At 44.1% G+C, this 17,893-nt stretch overlaps 2 protein-coding genes, 1 long non-coding RNA gene and 3 other non-coding genes across 7 annotated transcripts; 5 read left to right on the plus strand and 1 right to left on the minus strand.

The window, feature by feature from the left end:
- The first annotated feature begins 678 nt into the window (after window positions 1-678).
- rpl17 (ribosomal protein L17) lies at window positions 679-3,493 on the plus strand. Its single transcript, XM_029169821.3, has 7 exons — window positions 679-709; window positions 1,125-1,174; window positions 1,349-1,389; window positions 1,618-1,752; window positions 1,926-2,024; window positions 3,132-3,323; window positions 3,417-3,493. Exons 2-7 carry the CDS (start codon window positions 1,135-1,137, stop codon window positions 3,462-3,464), a joined length of 555 nt encoding a protein of 184 aa, XP_029025654.1. The 5' UTR covers window positions 679-709; window positions 1,125-1,134; the 3' UTR covers window positions 3,465-3,493.
- LOC114867458 (small nucleolar RNA SNORD58) lies at window positions 1,212-1,281 on the plus strand. Its single transcript, XR_003787864.1, has one exon. It is a non-coding gene; the product is annotated as a small nucleolar RNA SNORD58 (small nucleolar RNA).
- On the plus strand, window positions 1,792-1,858 carry LOC114867459 (small nucleolar RNA SNORD58). The gene has a single exon (XR_003787865.1). It is a non-coding gene; the product is annotated as a small nucleolar RNA SNORD58 (small nucleolar RNA).
- LOC114867466 (small nucleolar RNA SNORD58) lies at window positions 2,090-2,157 on the plus strand. The gene has a single exon (XR_003787871.1). It is a non-coding gene; the product is annotated as a small nucleolar RNA SNORD58 (small nucleolar RNA).
- Window positions 3,494-3,628: 135 nt separating the features above from the next.
- Window positions 3,629-5,725, minus strand: LOC129604931 (uncharacterized). 2 transcript variants are annotated; one of them, XR_008696284.1, is made up of 4 exons: window positions 5,533-5,725; window positions 4,781-4,956; window positions 4,635-4,686; window positions 3,629-4,529 (listed from the first exon to the last, which is right to left on the minus strand). It is a non-coding gene; the product is annotated as an uncharacterized LOC129604931 (long non-coding RNA). The 2 variants fall into 2 exon arrangements; XR_008696285.1 differs by having other exon boundaries at window positions 3,629-4,469; window positions 5,533-5,724.
- Window positions 5,726-7,981: 2,256 nt separating this feature from the next.
- On the plus strand, window positions 7,982-10,251 carry nkx6.1 (NK6 homeobox 1). Its single transcript, XM_029169105.3, has 3 exons — window positions 7,982-8,870; window positions 8,951-9,123; window positions 9,541-10,251. The coding sequence occupies exons 1-3, from the start codon at window positions 8,312-8,314 to the stop codon at window positions 9,784-9,786; spliced, it is 978 nt and encodes a 325-aa protein (XP_029024938.1). The 5' UTR covers window positions 7,982-8,311; the 3' UTR covers window positions 9,787-10,251.
- The last annotated feature ends 7,642 nt before the right edge of the window (window positions 10,252-17,893 follow it).

Raw genomic sequence — 17,893 nt, forward strand, 5'->3', positions numbered from 1 at the left:
TTGACCGTAGCATCGTACCTGAGATCGTCCCTAAGCCAGAGGAGTAGCTGGCCCAGAAGTAACAGGTACCGGCCCAGACCACTGTTCAGGCTGGAGTTTAGTTAACAAACTCAGATCCACCAGACTTTGACAGGTTTCACAGAAGAATCGCGCCTGCAGTTAAACCTAAACGGTCCAAGCCTTTAAAGACACCAGGATTTTCCATGATTGATTCTAACAGCAGAGAAACGTCTGTGTGCGTGTGTGTGCGCGTCTGTATGTCTACTTGTCTGACTTTTAATTTGTTATGTCTTATTTATTAATAAAACTAAGTGATTCATAATTAACAGTACATTACAAACATCAGTGGATCAGATAAAATTACTGAAGCAAACTTGTGTCCAGAAAACACTAGAGGTGGTGAAATGAGAAAAATATTGGGATAAAAAAATCTAATCATATCCAAACATATACCAATATATTTTTACACAATATACTGGGTGACACAGAACTTGAACTGAATACAATACATGAAAAGTTCCCGTTTTTCTGTCACCCTGTATAAATGTCATCCAGATGTGACACAGCGCCGTGTGCCGACAGAACGTTCTCCCTGCAGCACCGCTGGTCTCCGTCCTCCTCCCGACCGCCAGGGGGCGCTTAACCTTAACGCAGGCAGAAAAGAGTAGCGCCGTCCCCGTCACGTCCTCTTCCCTCCGCGGCCTCAGAGGTAGGAACGCAGATTTGCCTGTGAAGGCAAGAATCTGTCTTTAATCTCGTTTAAATCTTCGCCATCGTGCCTTGTAACTTGCTGCGTTTGTTGAAGCACTGTGAAAAGTTTGCGTTCATGTTAGATGTTTGCGATTAGACCCGTAGGTTGTGTCTAAGCGCTAATATCGTGTAGATGCCGGTTTGGTGACAAGCTCTACTTTCCGCCATGTTGTCTGCTTTCAGCGATAGAAATAGAGACAAATGACAGACTATGATGAGCGTGGCGGTTTTAATTTAGTTTTTATACTTGAGGTGGTTCCGGGTTGATTCTGGCGATAGTGAGCCTCAGTGATAAATACTCGGTGATAAAGTGTCGTACTGTAAGCTAACGCTAACAGCTAGCTAGGAGCTGAAGTCTTCTACTGATCTTGCAGGTATCTGAAAATGGTCCGCTACTCTCTCGACCCCGAGAACCCCACGAAGTGTGAGTACATTGTGTGTGTGGTTAATGCCTTCGCTGGTCGCTGTGATGACTCCTTAGGACACCTTTAGATGAACCATGAAAACAGCTACGCTACAAATCTGAGCCACCGAATTCTGAGTTAAATGTAACCGAAAACAAGGATCCGTGATTAAAGGACTGCTCCTCTGATTTCAGCCTGCAAGGCGAGGGGCTCCAACCTCCGGGTGCACTTCAAGGTAAGCAGCGTCCACGTGTCTGCTGTTGTGGGGCTGGTAGCAGATGTTACATGTTAGTCTAAGAGGCTGCTAGACAATAGTTTGGCTTTTGTGGTCTTTGCCTGCAGCTTTATTATGTAAGATGCTGCTTAATGATCAGTTCATGTTCTGTTACTGCTTTTGACTCCTACTTTAGGAGAAACACCCTAATGTTAGAGATTGAGTAAACACCTTGTGGTTTGTGAACAGAACACCCGTGAGACAGCCCAGGCCATCAAGGGTATGCACATCCGCAAGGCCAACAAGTACCTGAGGGATGTTGTTGTCAAGCACCAGTGTGTCCCTTTCCGGCGCTACAACGGTGGCGTTGGAAGGTGTGCCCAGGTGAGCCAGCCGCAGACCTGCAACTGGTTACATGTTATGCTGCACTGATGACGTCTTAGGACACCTTTTAGATGAATGATGAAAGTAACCCTTCAATCTGAGCAGCTTTTAGCCAGTGACTCTAGCTCTGCTGGGGGAACTGTTTGTTTCTAAACACATGCTGTTGTTTCTAGGCCAAACAGTTTGGATGGACACAGGGACGCTGGCCCAAGAAGAGCGCAGAGTTCCTTCTGCACATGCTCAAGAACGCTGAGAGCAACGCTGAGCTCAAGGTATGTTAAATGTCACTGGATGGGGGACCCAGTTTTCAGTCAGGACTGAGCTGATTCACGTGAAACTGCAATGATGACATTTAGGACACCTTTGTACTAACCATGAAAAAAACAAGATCAAAGTCTGAGCAACATGTGAATCAAGTCCACAGCTTCTGGGTGGGGTATGAACTGTATGTTATCTGGTGTAGGGCTGCAACTAACTATTATTTTGATAATTCATCAATCTGACGAATCGGGTAAAAGAAGACATTTGATGTTTTGCTTAGCAGAAATCCCTTTTTATCGGGTTTTTCTTTTTTTAATTTAAACTAAATTTTGATTTTGACTATCTTAAACAAAACACACAATTCAGTGTTTTATTAAAACTTCAATATCTGAAATATATAAAATATAAATAAGCAAAGCATAGAATTATGTTCCAATGTGAAGATCTGCAGCAGCTCTAGTCAACCTGACTCTGGGAGAAACCCCATGAAGATACAGGAGAACATGTAAACTCCAGAGACCCCTGGGCTCCTTCTGGCTCTGAGGCAACAGTGACAACCACTAAAAACCATGTTGTCATATTTTTAATGCTGCGGTTACATTACGAGTCTGCACCGTTTAAGTTCTTACGTTCTCCTGTGTCGCTGCAGTATTTACAAACCACCAGCTGAACTTTATGACTTGCAGGTTAACGTTGTCTTTAATATTTAATGCTCATAGGAAGAAATTAGGGCGCAGCGTTTCTCCTGCTGCTTGGTTTGTTTTCTGCAGCATTTCGCCATTGGATGAGTTATTTTGTTGTCGATAACGGAAAATCATTATCGATAAATTTCCGTCATCTATTCTTGTTGCAGCCCTAATCCGGTGCTATAAAAATAAATCTTTGAAACTCTGAGAAACATGTGAATCACTAATGTTGAGTCTGTCTTTCTACTGTGAATGTTGCTAATGTGAGCCACTCACCAGACTTGCGTTAATAGTTGATCAACTTGTTTCTGCTCCTGCTGGAAGAGATGATGTTGATGGTTCCATTGAATATGTTGAGAAGCAGTGGCTGTAGCTTTGTCACCACCTCCACGTGTTGGAGTAGTTGACTTTCTGGTCTGTTTGTGCTTCCAGGGTCTGGATGTGGACTCTCTGGTCATTGAGCACATCCAGGTGAACAAGGCCCCTAAGATGAGAAGACGCACCTACCGTGCCCACGGCCGCATCAACCCCTACATGAGCTCCCCCTGCCACATCGAGATGATTCTAACTGAGAAGGAGCAGATCGTCCCTAAGCCAGAAGAGGAGGTGGCCCAGAAGAAAAAGGTACCGGCCCAGACCACTGTTCAGGCTGGAGTTTAGTTAAACTCAGAACCACCAGACTTGGTTGTTTTAGTGACTCTGCTCTTTTCTCTGCAGGTTTCACAGAAGAAGCTAAAGAAGCAGAAACTGATGGCACGAGAGTAAAAACCAATAAAACTGAGCTTATTGTCTAATCGTGTTATTTATTTCTCACAACAAAAATAACACATCACAACTATGGCAACTTACTCTGTGAACCTAAACTGGTTGGGAACAGGTTTTGTTTGTTTACTTGTTTCCTTCGGTTTCCGACCCTTTTTAAGGTGAACACTATTTAAATTCGCCGATCTCGTTTAATCTTTCAGTGCGTTCATAGATTTCACCTGTTGGCTTCGCGCAGAGACCAAAATGGCACGTCCGTTTTTTTCGTCCGTCCATCCTGTAGATGAGGACGCTGTATTAATTCACACGGCATTGAATTTACGCCGCGGGAGGAGGACCATATTTGTCGAGACTCCATAACATATATCAATAATCTTATCCACCCATACATCAGACACGTCACCCATCGAGGCCGTGCTCTTACATTCAAGCACATTCTTTGTGTTGCATTACGATGTAGAAACGTTCGGCCTCAAGCGCTTTCTGCGGGTCTTTGTGTTTCCTTGCCACAAACACCTCAGCTATTAGAGAAGTTTCACAGTATTGCAGATATGTGGTATTTACTTCGTTTCAGTGAGGCTAATCTGAAAAATGATCAGTTAACATCTTGCTGTGGCCTCTGGAAAGGCGCTGTTTCAATGCATGCACTGCACACTCAGGAGCACTGATGCAGCACTAAAGTTGTTAGATTTTATGATTCTTCCAATAATTCATACAATTCACCTTTAACTATACTCACCTCCAGCTTTTGATTGAGAATTTCTAGATCTGTCTTTTTAATCTGGCGGTCAAAATATAACATTTCCTTATTTTTTTCTATTTTCTTGATAAGATGTAGTTTTTACAACTCCTTAACTGGTAACTGAAAATACAGAAGCTTTAGAGTTACATGACATAGTTCCTCGTTACTCTTACAGAATTGAACTCTGGCATTTACTGAACATCACTGAACTGTGTGCATCCGTGCAGCAGAATGTGACTGACCTCCTCCTGCTGTTCTTCCACACTCTGGGGCAGAGGGGAGATAATGAAGTCACTATACTTGGAGATCGAGTTACATCCTTTAGGCTACGCAACACAAACATTAGAAATAACGTAATATGTATAAACTGTATTAATATAACACTTTATAATACTGCTTATAATTTAAGCTTTATTTAATAGTATACTTACAACATCCTGGGCTTCTGTTGTGACAGGAGGATTCATATATTAACATCAGAATCTGTTTCCAACAAAGAACCCAACCCAGACTCTAAGAAATGCATATATCAAAAGTAGCCTATGTAATAAATCAAATATATAGGTAGGCCTCTTACATTTTACAAATGCACTTGTATCCTGGGGAGTGACTGGTTCTGATGAACTCCCTCCAGGAATTCCTTCAGCCTCTGCTTTACAGTGTTCATGCTGAGGGCCTTCTCCTCTGCATGCGTCAGTGGTGGAGGTGCAGGTCCTCCACCAGTTGTTCTAGCCTCTGCCTACTTTCTGTTGGCTGAGTAGAGGTCAAATGATTTAACTGTGTGAAAACATTACAGCCATGTTGAAAATGCTGCTGCACTGCTATACTCTCCATCCTATTTAGTTATTTAATATGTCAAATGTTGTAAAATCAGGTAGTCTACACCCATGACATGATTGTGCCTTATACCTGTTTGAATTATGTTTTTACATTTCATTTTAGCCACGTTCTTTTATGCCTGCAGGATTGCACCTACTTAAACATTTAAATCAAATTCTCATCTGTTTAACTTATATGTTATGTGTAACTTTTAAAAACCTAATTAGATTAATGTAATAATTGCTCTCCATAAAACGTATTGGATTATTGAATTATAATTACTTTACAAATCCCACATCAACCACAACAGGGATTTTAAAAAAGGATGGACATAACACTGCATTTTTATTTCATACAAACATCGGTATTTATGCAATTACTGAAGTAACTCCTTAGATGAGTGAAAAATTAAGAACGATTTTTTACTTTACAAGTGAAATATAACAACAATACTAACATTATTTAGTAATAAGTTACACCGAACACTGTATGATTAAAATGTAAACTTACACATTGACTCGAGCAGCTATTTTCTCTTTCGCCGCTGCAGCCGTGTTGCCTTTTCTACGGAATATAGGCTCATAGTCGCTATTTGCTTGACGTATCATATCCATTTCCGGGCCTCTTTTGTTGTCCTGTTGCCATGGTGACTCGTAATAGCTTCACTCCATTGAGCATGGCTTTTTATAGTCGCGCTTAACTCGGAGTTGCTTAAACCAACTCTTCTCAGCTGTTAAACCGAAAACTCCAGGTTTTCAAACTCAGTATAAGTCAACTCAGAGTTCAGGTTTAAACTCAGAGTTTGTTAAACCTCCTTCTTGAAACGCAGCTCAGAATGCGAAGCATCTGCTATAAAATGCCATTAATCACAGGACACAGTGGATGTGCTGGAGGTTGAGGGGTTTGAAGCTGGGTGAATGGGGGTATTTGTTGGTTTGGTTGTGTATAGTCTGCTCAGCTCCTTCAGCTGAAGCAGCTCCTTCGGAGTTCCTTCAAAAAGGTGTAAATACACATAACTAAATGCTTGGAGAAGCAACCAAACAGAATATTTTTCCCCATCACCTTGATCAGGTGTGTCACTTGGCTTTCCAGCTTGTCACTGACTGAACACACCTGATCAAGGTAATCAGCAGAGTTGGAAAACCAGCAGGGACACCAGCCGTCGATGGAACCGATCTGAGACCCATGATTTAAGGTGAAGACTGTAACAATAATACACCTGCATTCGGTCACGTACTTTAAGTTCTGTACAGTGGCGTAAACCTAGCCTTTCCCTGCAGGTACAACAGTGGCCACATGGAGGCGCCGTTGGATCTCTGTCGAATCTGATCCAACAGCAGCTGGAAACAGCGGTTGAAGTGGAAATTCAAATGTGAATTTTGGACCACGAAACGTTTTGTTTTAATTTTTCCTCTTAATTCTCAGTTCAAGTATCAACTCAAGCTGTTGATCAAAAATGGCTTTACCACACAATAGTGGTAAATAAGACGTGACGTCATTTACATTTGCCATTTCTGGAGAAAACTATTAAAGACATGCTAAAGGATAAAAGCTGAATGAGGCGGAGTGCAGTGAACGCGTCGCCCCTATTCATCTCAGTCTGTCGTCAAGTCTTTTTCCCCGTAGATCATTTTCAGCACCAAAAACAAGGTGCTCGGATTAAACCATCTACTAATTCTAGATATGTTTGGGTTGGGCCTAAACGTCCAGTGACATGTTTAGAGAACACACGAAGGTTCCGTTGCGTTCGTGGCTCCTGCAGTTTTATTAGATGAGATGTTTAGAGTCTGAGCAGTAACAGCTTCAGAGACGCGGCTGCAGGTTAAATCTGTGCGGCCTGTTTACTGTCGTGTTTTACTGACAAGTTAAATAATTGTAATAAATTTAAATTCATATCTTTATTAAATCTAATTTAACTAACATTATAAAAGAGTTCCAAAAAATACCCGCATCATTGTTTAAATTGAAACATTAACAGAAAATCTTTTAACTAAAAAAAAGTGAGTGTAAAAAGAAACAGCTGATCTGAGCTTAGAACCTCAGAGATCCACTGATGGCGTTTGTTTTTATTTCCTCAGCACATTTAGGTCACAAAATAAAGTCCATAATAATATTTGTGAAATTACAGTTTCTTAAGACATGTCAAGTCGCCAACACAGGTAAGGCGCCCCCTGGTGGGTCGGCATCAATTGCCCCGCAGTCTGGGGTTGTTTATCAAAATAGTCACAGCAGCAGCAAACAATAACTCGTAGTTATTGAAAATTGGGTCGTTCTTTGCCAGAAAATAGAGATTTCAGCAGTGACATTTACATATTTACAAAAGGTTATAAGTAAAAAAGTGTTTATAAAACCAAAAGTATGAACGGTGGTTTGAGTCAAATCCAGAAGCTCTGTTTGTACAACCACCGTAAATTATGTCGTGGTTTTGTTGTTGTCGACCGAGAAAGCCGGAAACATTTTCCGCCTAAACCCATATTTAAAGAAATCTCGTTTCTTGATTGATTTCGTTTCAGACAAGGGTCTTAGAAAAACACCTGCTGTCAGACCAATTTCAAAAGCGCCGATTAATTTATTGTTGCTAAAAAATGCCAAACTTGTTTTTCAGACATTTCTGATTGTTAAACTAACTATTATTAACTCTATAGTTAATGGCCTGACAGGAATTCTCCAAAGCACCCCATAATGATAATAATGGGCCCTTCAGTGGGTTGAAAGCTCGGGAACCAGTGTGTCAGTGGACGAATGTGAGCCAGTAGCTTCCTCATCAAAGTTGACTCATTAATACACTAATTTTCTTTAAATTAGTTGAACACGGCTTTTATGTAACACGACAAAAACACCACAACCGGATTCTCTTTAAAAACTACAAAAGTTCGATTTATTTCCAGGAGACTGAGCCTCGCCGACTCCTTCTCTGATGTGCACTCATCCGGCCAATCAGAGCCACGCCGCTCAGCCAATCAGCAGCTCCGCCCAAATGGACACAGCCGCGTCACGGTCCTGCTAGCCAATCCGGACGGAGCCCCCATGTCCCCCTCTCAAAGTTTGGACTTGGACCTACTAGGCGGCCGGACCAGATGATCCGGTTCATTATCTCCCAACTTCTTGAAGTCAGCGGAAAACCGCGTGGTGGTCCTGGTTCTGAAGGAGACCTGGATCCTGTCTGGACCGCTCTGGGCTGAGATGGGATTCGGATGTGCGTCCGGAGCAGAGCGCCCTGAGCTTTAGTTGTGCTGCGGACCGAGCCCCCAGAGAGCGGCTGCCGAGCCCCGGAGCCCGCACAGAGGTGATGTTAGCGGTGGGCCCGATGGACGGGTCCAGACAGAGCGCCTTCCTCCTCAGCACGCCGCCGCTGGCCGCTCTGCACAGCATGACCGAGATGAAGACCCCGCTGTACCCGGCCTACCCGCTCTCCTCCGGCGGCCCCGCCTCCTCCACCTCCCCGACCACCACCTCTCCCAACCCGGGGGGCATGGCGGTGTCCTCCCCGGGCATCAAGAGTGCCACGGGGCTGTCGTCGGGGCTGGGCTCCCCGCAGCAGTGCTCCTCCGCCACCCCGCACGGGATTAACGACATCCTCAACCGGCCGTCCGCGTCCTGCGCGGGCGCCACGGCAGCCGTGTCCGCCGCCGCGTCCTCCTCGGCGGGGCTCCTGTCTGGGCTGCCCCGCTTCAGCAGCCTCAGCCCCCCGCCGCCTCCCGGACTTTACTTCAGCCCCAGCGCCGCGGCCGTGGCCGTGGCCCGGTACCCGAAGCCTCTGGCGGAGCTGCCGGGCCGGACGCCCATCTTTTGGCCGGGAGTGATGCAGAGCCCGCACTGGAGGGACGCCAGGTTCGCGTGTTCGCCCCGTAAGTGTTAACAGAGTAAAAGCAGAATAACCCGGTCCGGTCGGATTCGTGTTGTGATGTGGCTCATTGTGCCGTTTCAGATCAGAACTCCGTGCTGCTGGACAAGGACGGGAAGAGAAAACACACGCGGCCCACGTTCTCTGGGCAGCAGATTTTTGCGCTGGAAAAGACTTTTGAACAGACCAAGTACCTGGCGGGTCCGGAGCGCGCGCGCCTGGCCTACTCCCTGGGCATGACGGAGAGCCAGGTCAAGGTGGGCCGAACACGAACCACACGGGGCAAACACAACTTTTCACTTGGCTTTGTTCCCAGAAAAAAAACAAAAGACAGCAGACAGATTAAATTATTAAAATAAAAATTAAATATAAACTATTCGTTGGTGAAAACGAAGATTTTTTTCATGCTGGTTTCATGTTTTTTTTCATTAATTAAATTTTGTCTTAAAAACTTGAATTAATCTCCACAAGGCCTTTTTTATCATTTGAGTTAATTTAATCGTCACTTGTTATTTTTTCCGTTGTTATCTTTTCGTATTCATTTAAATCACCGTTTATTCCAGAGCGACTAAATAATATCTAATGGTTTTAATTAATTCTTGCGACTTTGCTCATTGGTTGCTCCTGCACAGTGAGACCTGTGACGCTGACCCGGTTCTGTTTGTGTTTTCCAGGTGTGGTTCCAGAACAGAAGAACCAAGTGGAGGAAGAAACACGCCGCGGAGATGGCATCTGCCAAGAAGAAGCAGGACTCGGAGACGGAGCGACTGAAAGGAACCTCCGACAACGAAGACGACGACGACGACTACAACAAACCTCTGGACCCGAACTCGGACGACGAGAAGATCACGCAGCTGCTGAAGAAACACAAACCGGGCTCGGCGCTGCTCCTGCACACGTCGGAGAACGACAGCTCGTAACTGACTCTGGTTCTGTGGGCCGCGAGAGCGAACTCAGGCGAACTCTGGCGGCAGAACACGCGTCGCTCCACTTCTTTTCCCAACAGATGTTTTTGTTCCTTGTTTATTTTTTGCACGGTGATGGAGCAGACGAAAGGACCCCCTCACGGCCTGAACCGAACAAATCCCGACCCACACGGTACTTGTGTGTAAATAGAAGCGTAGAGGGGTCTGCTGTGAATAACGTATGTGTTTTTGTACAGACGCTCGGATCAGCTGTTTTTTTAATCAAACACACATCGTGAAAATCAACATCTGCTCCCGCTGCGGGGCCGTGAAGGACACGCACACGCGCACACATCTGTATTAACCTGCAGAAATCTCTGCTCACACACATTTTTATTTATGTCTGAAGTTGTGAGTGAAGCCTGCGGCAGCTTCATGTGATGCACTTTTATTTAATAAAACGTTTGCTTGTTGTTTTCACCGGAAACACGTTTATTATTAGCAAGACATGAAGACGTATTATTATTTTTCATTCCACTTTTCTTTTGGGGCCCAATTTCAGCTCGTCACAAGTTTCTGAGTGCCTGAAGCTTCACGGTTTCATCAAATTGAAAAAGCAGTGGAGCGACTTCAGTTGATATATAATTGATCACATATGGATCCAGATGTGACATCGTCTTTGTGTGTGTGTGTGTGTGTGTGTGTGTTTGTGTGTGTGTGTGTTTGGTTGGTCTTTGTGCATTTGGATTCTGGTTCTCTCCTCGGTTTTTATATAATATAATGCATTAATACTAGCTCATATGTGCAATAACAGCGTCTGTAAAGTCTTTAATACTCTAGTTTTACTTTCTGACTGTTAATAATTAAAAGTATCATTACGTCCAATATTTTTAAATACATTCTCTCAGCCAAACATCAGACGCGTCTGAGATGCTGCACTCAAAGACCCATGAGAACCGGATGATGTATTATTTATCTGCAACGATTTTATGAAACAAAACCGTTTCGATTTAATTTGGTTAATATAAAGATGATAAATAATGTGACAAAATTAAATTATTAGTTTAATGTCATTGGGAGTCTTTGTTAATTTTATTTCTTTAGTTATATTTTAGCAAAAATAGAAATATTAAAAAAATCGTTTATAACAGCTTTACTGCATTTGGAACTAAATACGCCACATCATTCTTGTTCATGTGGTATTTTATCTGCAGCAGTGTGTCAGTTGATTTATATCATCATTGACACAAGGCGTATTTTAAATAACGTTTCCATTTTTAGGTTTTCTAGTAACACAGTTAAACATATGTTAAATTCTAACACAAGTAAAGAAAATGAAACTGACGTCATTTTCGCTTTTCGCTGAGCAGGAATGAATTAATATCTAATATTAGAAAACGGTTTTCTGAGGTAACATCTGGATTAAACGGAAGCTGCTTCTCGTGTCGCTGTAAAAGACGCCACATTTTCATCAAAACTGTGCTTCTTACTTTTTACTGTTGAGTAACTTCATTCGCTGTTTCAGTGACTGACAGGAAATAATCTTCGCTGAGTATTAATTTCATAATTTCTGTCTATACTTATAGAAAAATGTAAATCCTGTTTCTCAGTTTTCGGTGCACTGTTCGTTTCTTAAATAATTAATATTTTAATTCGGACTCAACGAAGCGTTTCAACAGTAAATAATTAAATCCTGCGACAACCGAGATTCAGTAACGTGACCCTGAAGAATCTAGTATTTCATATACCAATAATAACAATGATAGTGTAAGACGACGAATTTCCTATAAAAATAGAAATAAATAACATTTTTACTTTCTAGAATTTCCATTGCTAAATATTTTTTTTGTTTTTTTTACCTCTGAATCAGTTGCTCGACAAATTCTGCACTAAAGAACCGCTGTTTTCTAAAATAGAATCGATATTATATAGTTAAATCAGACACACATTTACTCGACACCTTGTACTAAAATAATTTCCGTATGTTTGATTTAACACTTTTACAAATTAATTTTTAATTTTAAACATTTTATTTAGAATTGCGAAATAATAAATTATTAATTTTAGTGTATCTGTTTTCTGCAAAACAAGGTTTTCGCTTTGATGTTTGAAACAAATGAATAAAATAAGTTTGGAATAGCTGTAGGAAACGTGAATCTTTATGTAAACATTGGACCAGTGTTTCCCCAGCGAACTTCCTGTAGCAGGTCGTTCTTAGTCATATTCATGGCTTCTCAATAAACTGTCTGATTATTTGTAAACATTTATAACGTGAACTCCATTTGATAAAACAACACGATTACGTCATTTTATAGAAGAAACTAATTCTCACTAGACAGAAGGTGGAACATGTTAAATACTAAACGTCATGATGGGCCCAGGATTAGAATCCCTGCATCAAGGTAACGTCAAACCCTTTAAACAGGCCAAACCACTGAGCTGAACCAGAACAAAGATGCACGCGCGGTGAGTGTGACTCTGACGTCAAACTGAGTGCGACACAAACTGGAAGCCCAGCAAACAGGAGGGGGCGGGTCCCTCCGATGGGGTCTCTGTATATATGGGTATATTTAAATGTTGGAGTTGAACATATTTTAAGCTCCGCCCCTTCTTTAGGAGATCCACCCTAACATTTGTGCGCTGCTGCTTCAACACCTGCGGGAGGAGCCTGTGGGAGAGCGGCATGTGAGTACCCAGTGTACAGTCACATACTGTGTAGTTGTACTGTGAGCTTCACTCACCTGCTGCTTGTCTCTCTGCGTCCAGGTGGAGCTTGAATCCAGGTGGAGCCAACAGGTGGAGGTAATGAGTCTCTGCTGAGGTGAGAAAGAACAATGTTTATATCTGCTCGACATGGCTCCAGGCCCCCGGGGGCGAGCGCACATCTGTTCCTCGCTTTCTCGGTCTGATGTACAACTGCGCACAGTCTGCTGTAGAACTACACCCACATGGATGGGTGAAGTATTAGGATGCCTGGTCCAGGTTTGCCCCTACTGTCCTGCAGCAAACTGCTTCGAGATGGAGCTGGAGGCAGAGCTCCACCTGTGACAACGCCTCTACGAACTGAACCACCTGTTGTCAGCTGACGGCTCCACCTGTTCACTGCCACTACATCGTGTCCTGTTTGCTGGTGTGACTAATGTGCCAGCGTTAGCAGGTCTCTATAAAGAGCCCATTGACAGGCTCTCAGTTGAACATGTACTACAAGAGATTAGACAGAAGGACATGTGTAGTGGGGCCACGGCTCCCACAGGCATGTGGGTGTCTTATCTCCATCCGACCCGTCTGGAGGCCCGTGATAAGCAGAGCCCGGGGATGGTCCATTATGAGAAGCTGCAGAAGCATCGGCTTCCTCCTCCTCCTCACGTGCAGCCACATTCATGGTTGAGTGGAATCATTGTGGCTCAGGCTCAGTCTAATTCATGGCTGCAGCAGCTCGCAGCTCATTGAGGTCCGTGATCATCGGCCCAGAGGGACGGGAACGCGCTCCTTCTGCTACAGCAGGGTAACTCTAGTTATTAAGTGTATCCTGGACCGTGGGGGCAGGTTCCACAGGAAGAGCTCACCGGCCTGGTGTATGAGGGTGGATGGTCTAAAGGAGATAGGATCTGTGTGGCTGTTATCAGCGGCTCTCACCTCAGAGCAGATAATCTGCTTCGATGATGTCACATCTCTGCACGTGAAGGCAAACGCTGGAACCATGGCAGATTTGAATCAATCTGGATCTGAAAATGATCAATTACTGACATATAGTTATACACTGAATGGATTCTACACATAGGTACTTCAAGTATTTGTGGCCTGTGAGTCATATTACTATTTGCTGCAAGGTGGAAATATGCCAAGAATTACTGAGAAGATTCATCAGCGACCTGTACAAAGAGTGAGACAGGAAGAGGAAGGAATAAACAAAAATGTCTAAACTGTATAACTGTTTGTGAGGTGTAGCTGCAGACATGGACGTTGCCAAGACAACCAGCTGAGAAACGCTCCTCTCCTCCAGCTGACTGGCTGAGTGAGAGCTGCTGAAGGTTGTCTCAGACTGTCGTGAATCATAAGGCTGAAGTTTGGCCGTGGCCTTCTGAAGGAGGGGGGGTTTGAGCTAAGTAATGACAAAATAAGCACCTTCAGTAGACTCAGGCAATGAAAAAGCCTGCCCTCATCACCCTAGTCTTTTGTTCTGAATTTTATTAGCACTAGCTGCGCTAAAATAACCTGTTAACACGTATCATAGTGCAGCAATAATAACCTCCTCAATCATATTTTAAAAGTCACGTCAAAGCGGCCGCCGTAATTCATCTCTATGCAAATACCTGGGTGTCAGGCCATTAGTGTGTTGCTACAGGGCTTTTATTAAAATGCATTCTTCCCTCTCTCCTCCTACTCAGGACTAATAAAACACGAGCCCTGCCGCACAAGAATTATAGCAACTATTAGAGTAACATATGGAGCGTGTGCAGTGGGGAAATAAAAAGCAGCAGATAAAGTGTCAGGGTCAGGCTGCCGAGCAAACACTTGGAGAGCAGACCTGAAATCACAGCCTGATCCACCTGTAGCTCGTCCACCTGCTCGGAGCGTGTGAACAGAGGCCACAGGTAGAAACTGAGGAAAACTAATGTTTCGAGTTGGTTTGGTGAGACTGTGATGGGACCCGATGGATGCAGCCCATGCACCCAGAGCTGGGTTTTAGCTCGCTGCAGATTCAGAACTTCATCGACTTTCAATGGGGGTTGACGGAAACGATCTCGGGTAGTATTTAAGAATGAAGGGACACTCCGATTCCTCCATATTTTCTATGCAGAGAAATGATCATTTAAAGCACTCCTTGTAGTCTGTGAGCCCAAGGCAAAAAGGCCTCTGGCCTCAGAGGCTTTTTAAGAATAAATGATAATATCTCTGCATAAAAAATGAAGTAATCTGAGTGTCCCTTCATTCTTAATTACTACCTGAGGTCGTTTCCGTCAACCCCCATTGAAAATCTGTGAAGTTTTCCTTAAAGCTTCATGACAGGGAGCTGATCTCACTAATGAACCATCTGAGTAAACAACATCACACGTGTATTTACTGATCCTAAGATTCCGGGAGTTAAATCCAAACCCGACCTTGCTGAGCACCGAGTTGATCCATTACACGCGTGATGTCTGGTAACAGCGCTCGTGTTGGTGAATCTTCCTGTGTTTTCATTTCTCTGTGCACTTTGTTGTTTGTTCCATCTTTTGATAGATGTTGGCTATTAAGTCATGACCATATAACAGTTTGTGGTAATAGACAATGAATATTAACCTCTTGTTTGCCACAGGACACACTCATGAATGAGCAGAGTAGAACCAAGGCTGTGTTGTGGAGACGTCAGGTTTCACCTTGTAGCGATGCTGCGGCCTGGCAGCCCCCTCCCTCCTGATTATCTGTCATTTAACGGTTTATCAAAGTCACGGCGTCCCGCCACGCTTGTGTGAGCGGCAGATTTCTCTGTTTTATGGAGTCATTAATTTCCCCCGGATCATTAGCCTCCATGCGGATCTCTGTTTTGACAAATGCAGCTGGTGAGTTATGCTCACAATGTGCTTCCTCCTGCTGCAGCTACTGAATGCATCACATGATAAACAGGGAGCCCATCACTTTATCCAAATGTGAGCATCACAACATTAGATATAATGTAGAGCGATGAGGAATGAAGTTAAGCTTCACTGTCCCTGTGCATGAAATGTTGTCACATCTCAGCAGGACATGATGGGCTCAAGGGCGTTTATTGGAAACCTAATGTTTGGGATGTCAGAACCTCAGATCTGCTCATCATCCATCGTTAATATCACTCCCTCTTTACGAGGGAGTGATATTAACTTCCAGTCTTCCAGTCTTCTTCCAGATCACATGAAAAACAAACAGCAGCTGAGAGTTTTATTAGTTTGAATTTGTCATTTTATTGGCGGACTAATAATGAAGGCTCAAACTCAATCTGACTCAAATAAAGTGATGCTAACGTTTCACATGGATGCTAATGAGGGTTAGCTGCACATTCATCCACACTCCGGGGATGTGAGGTCATTGCTTCTGGTGATTGTGTCCAGGCTTTTCTTGGTTCAGTTTGTTTTCTACTGCCCCACAGCTGCTAAACGCTGCTAACTGCTGTTAAATTGTTGCTAAACGCTTTCAAAACTGCTAAGTGTTGCAAAAACGCTCGTAACGCAGCTAAACTCTGCTAAAGGTGGCTAAACGCTGCAGAAAGCTGCTAATTGTTACTAAAAGCTGCTAACTGCTGCTAACGTGCTTGAAGGTCTGGTCCCGGGACGGGCCGGTCCCTTCCTGAGTCCAGTGTACTAAGGCTGTTGGCCGCTGAGGTGCTGAAGGCGCTGATGGACAGGTCCAGAGGTCATGGTTGTACCGTGTTGATATGTGGCCCGATGGTTCCGTGTGTGAGGCTCTGCTGTGGATTTCTGCTGTGACCTTGCTGTCGTGGATCAGACTGATCCCACCTGCCCGGACCGTTGTTTGCTTTATTGACTGACCTGCACACTTTGCTGCTCCTCCATTGGCTTAAATAGGTTTTCATTTATTATTGGCAGGCCGGTGACGGGGCTGTTTTTATATTTTTCTGGCTGCGGTATCAAAGCGTGTTTTACTCGCTCTTGTAAAATGAAACAAAATAAAATCAAGGCGACACGGAGCAGGCTGCGCTCAGCAAAAACAAGCCGAGGGTTGGAGGTGGAGATGCTTGTCACGTTTAAGGCGCCTCACTGGTTTGGTGAGACTGGTTTCTCCCTGGATTCACAGTAAAAGTGCCTCCTCCACGTGTGGGTCAGGCGAACCACAACCCACAGAGTCCACAGCGGCAGTGACCTCGGTGAGCCGAGTGCTTCATCCAGAGCCAGAGACAGACACTCTGACAATAAATAACTCTATGAAAAATGAGGAGGGAGGGAGAGCACAATAACCTGCTGAACTTGGGGACCTTTTCTCATCGATTATGGAAATATCTCCGCTGCTGACCTGGGGTGTTATGAGTCTTAAGCATTGATTAAATACGCGGAGGGAAATACTTTGGCAGTTAAATCGGGCACTGATTCGATTAGCTTTTCTCCTGCCACTGCTCCAAATCTACCGCTGTTTAAAAAGGTTTTATTTCTGCGTATAAGCTCTGTTGTACTGAAATTAAATTAAGTCTGCTGCAATGTTAATGCAGGGTGACCTTGAGTTGGGTTGATGACCTCTGACCTTTAAACCCAGAGAAGAGTCTGGTCAAAAGGGAGACACAGACCCCCATGCACTTAAGCCTCTTTTTGTTCCGAGCCTTTCCTGGTTCGGTGCAGACGCATCAAATGGTTTGGATCAATAGCTTCTCGAGGCTGACTTCATAAGTAGGTCATAAGAAGCATTTTGGATATTAGCGCTGGTTGAGATGAGGCTGGCTGGAGTTCATGCTCCTGCCTTGGCCTTAAAGGGCGACTCTGCACTAAAGCTCGCCTCAAATGGTAACAGGACACTTCAATAGAGCAATGATAACTTTTTCAAGTCTTGACGTTAATGGTAGAACAGCTCTTGAATAGATCTGGAGCCGGTTCCTTTATTACACGTAAGAAATGATGATATTGGTTCTATTTAAAATGCAGCTTCTTGGATGTGAGCCGAGACCTGATTTAATGGAGACCTGAGAAGGCTGCTTAGATCTCTGCAGGAAGTCAGTACTTCCCAGATGCAGCATTTCTGTGAATAGAAATGCAGCCTGAGACAAACTGTGTCAACATGCTGTGTCCACTGAGAGGTGTTAGAGAGGCTCTGATTTATGAGCCGGGCCTGGAACGGGCCGGTGTGCCTCATCCTGCCTGGGAAACTCGGTACACAGACAAAGTTGTCAGCTGCTCAGCACAAGGCTCAGATTGTTGTTATCTTGGTGACTCCACTGCAGGGGTCTAATTTTCTCACGCTCACAGAGGCCCGACGTTTGTTTAGTGATGTCATCACGTTAATGCCGCTGGAGTTGAGGAGGCGCCTCTGCCTCAGTCCTGCTAACCTCCTAACCTTCAGCCCAACTCTGTCCAGAAAGTAGCAGCACAGTCAAATGATCCATGAGCTGCTACCTGTGATGGCCTTTGGACACAGTGACGGTGTGAGCTGAGCATCCTGA

The sequence above is a fragment of the Betta splendens genome, chromosome 12, assembly GCF_900634795.4.
Source record: "Betta splendens chromosome 12, fBetSpl5.4, whole genome shotgun sequence".
Taxonomy (NCBI): Eukaryota; Metazoa; Chordata; class Actinopteri; order Anabantiformes; family Osphronemidae; genus Betta; species Betta splendens.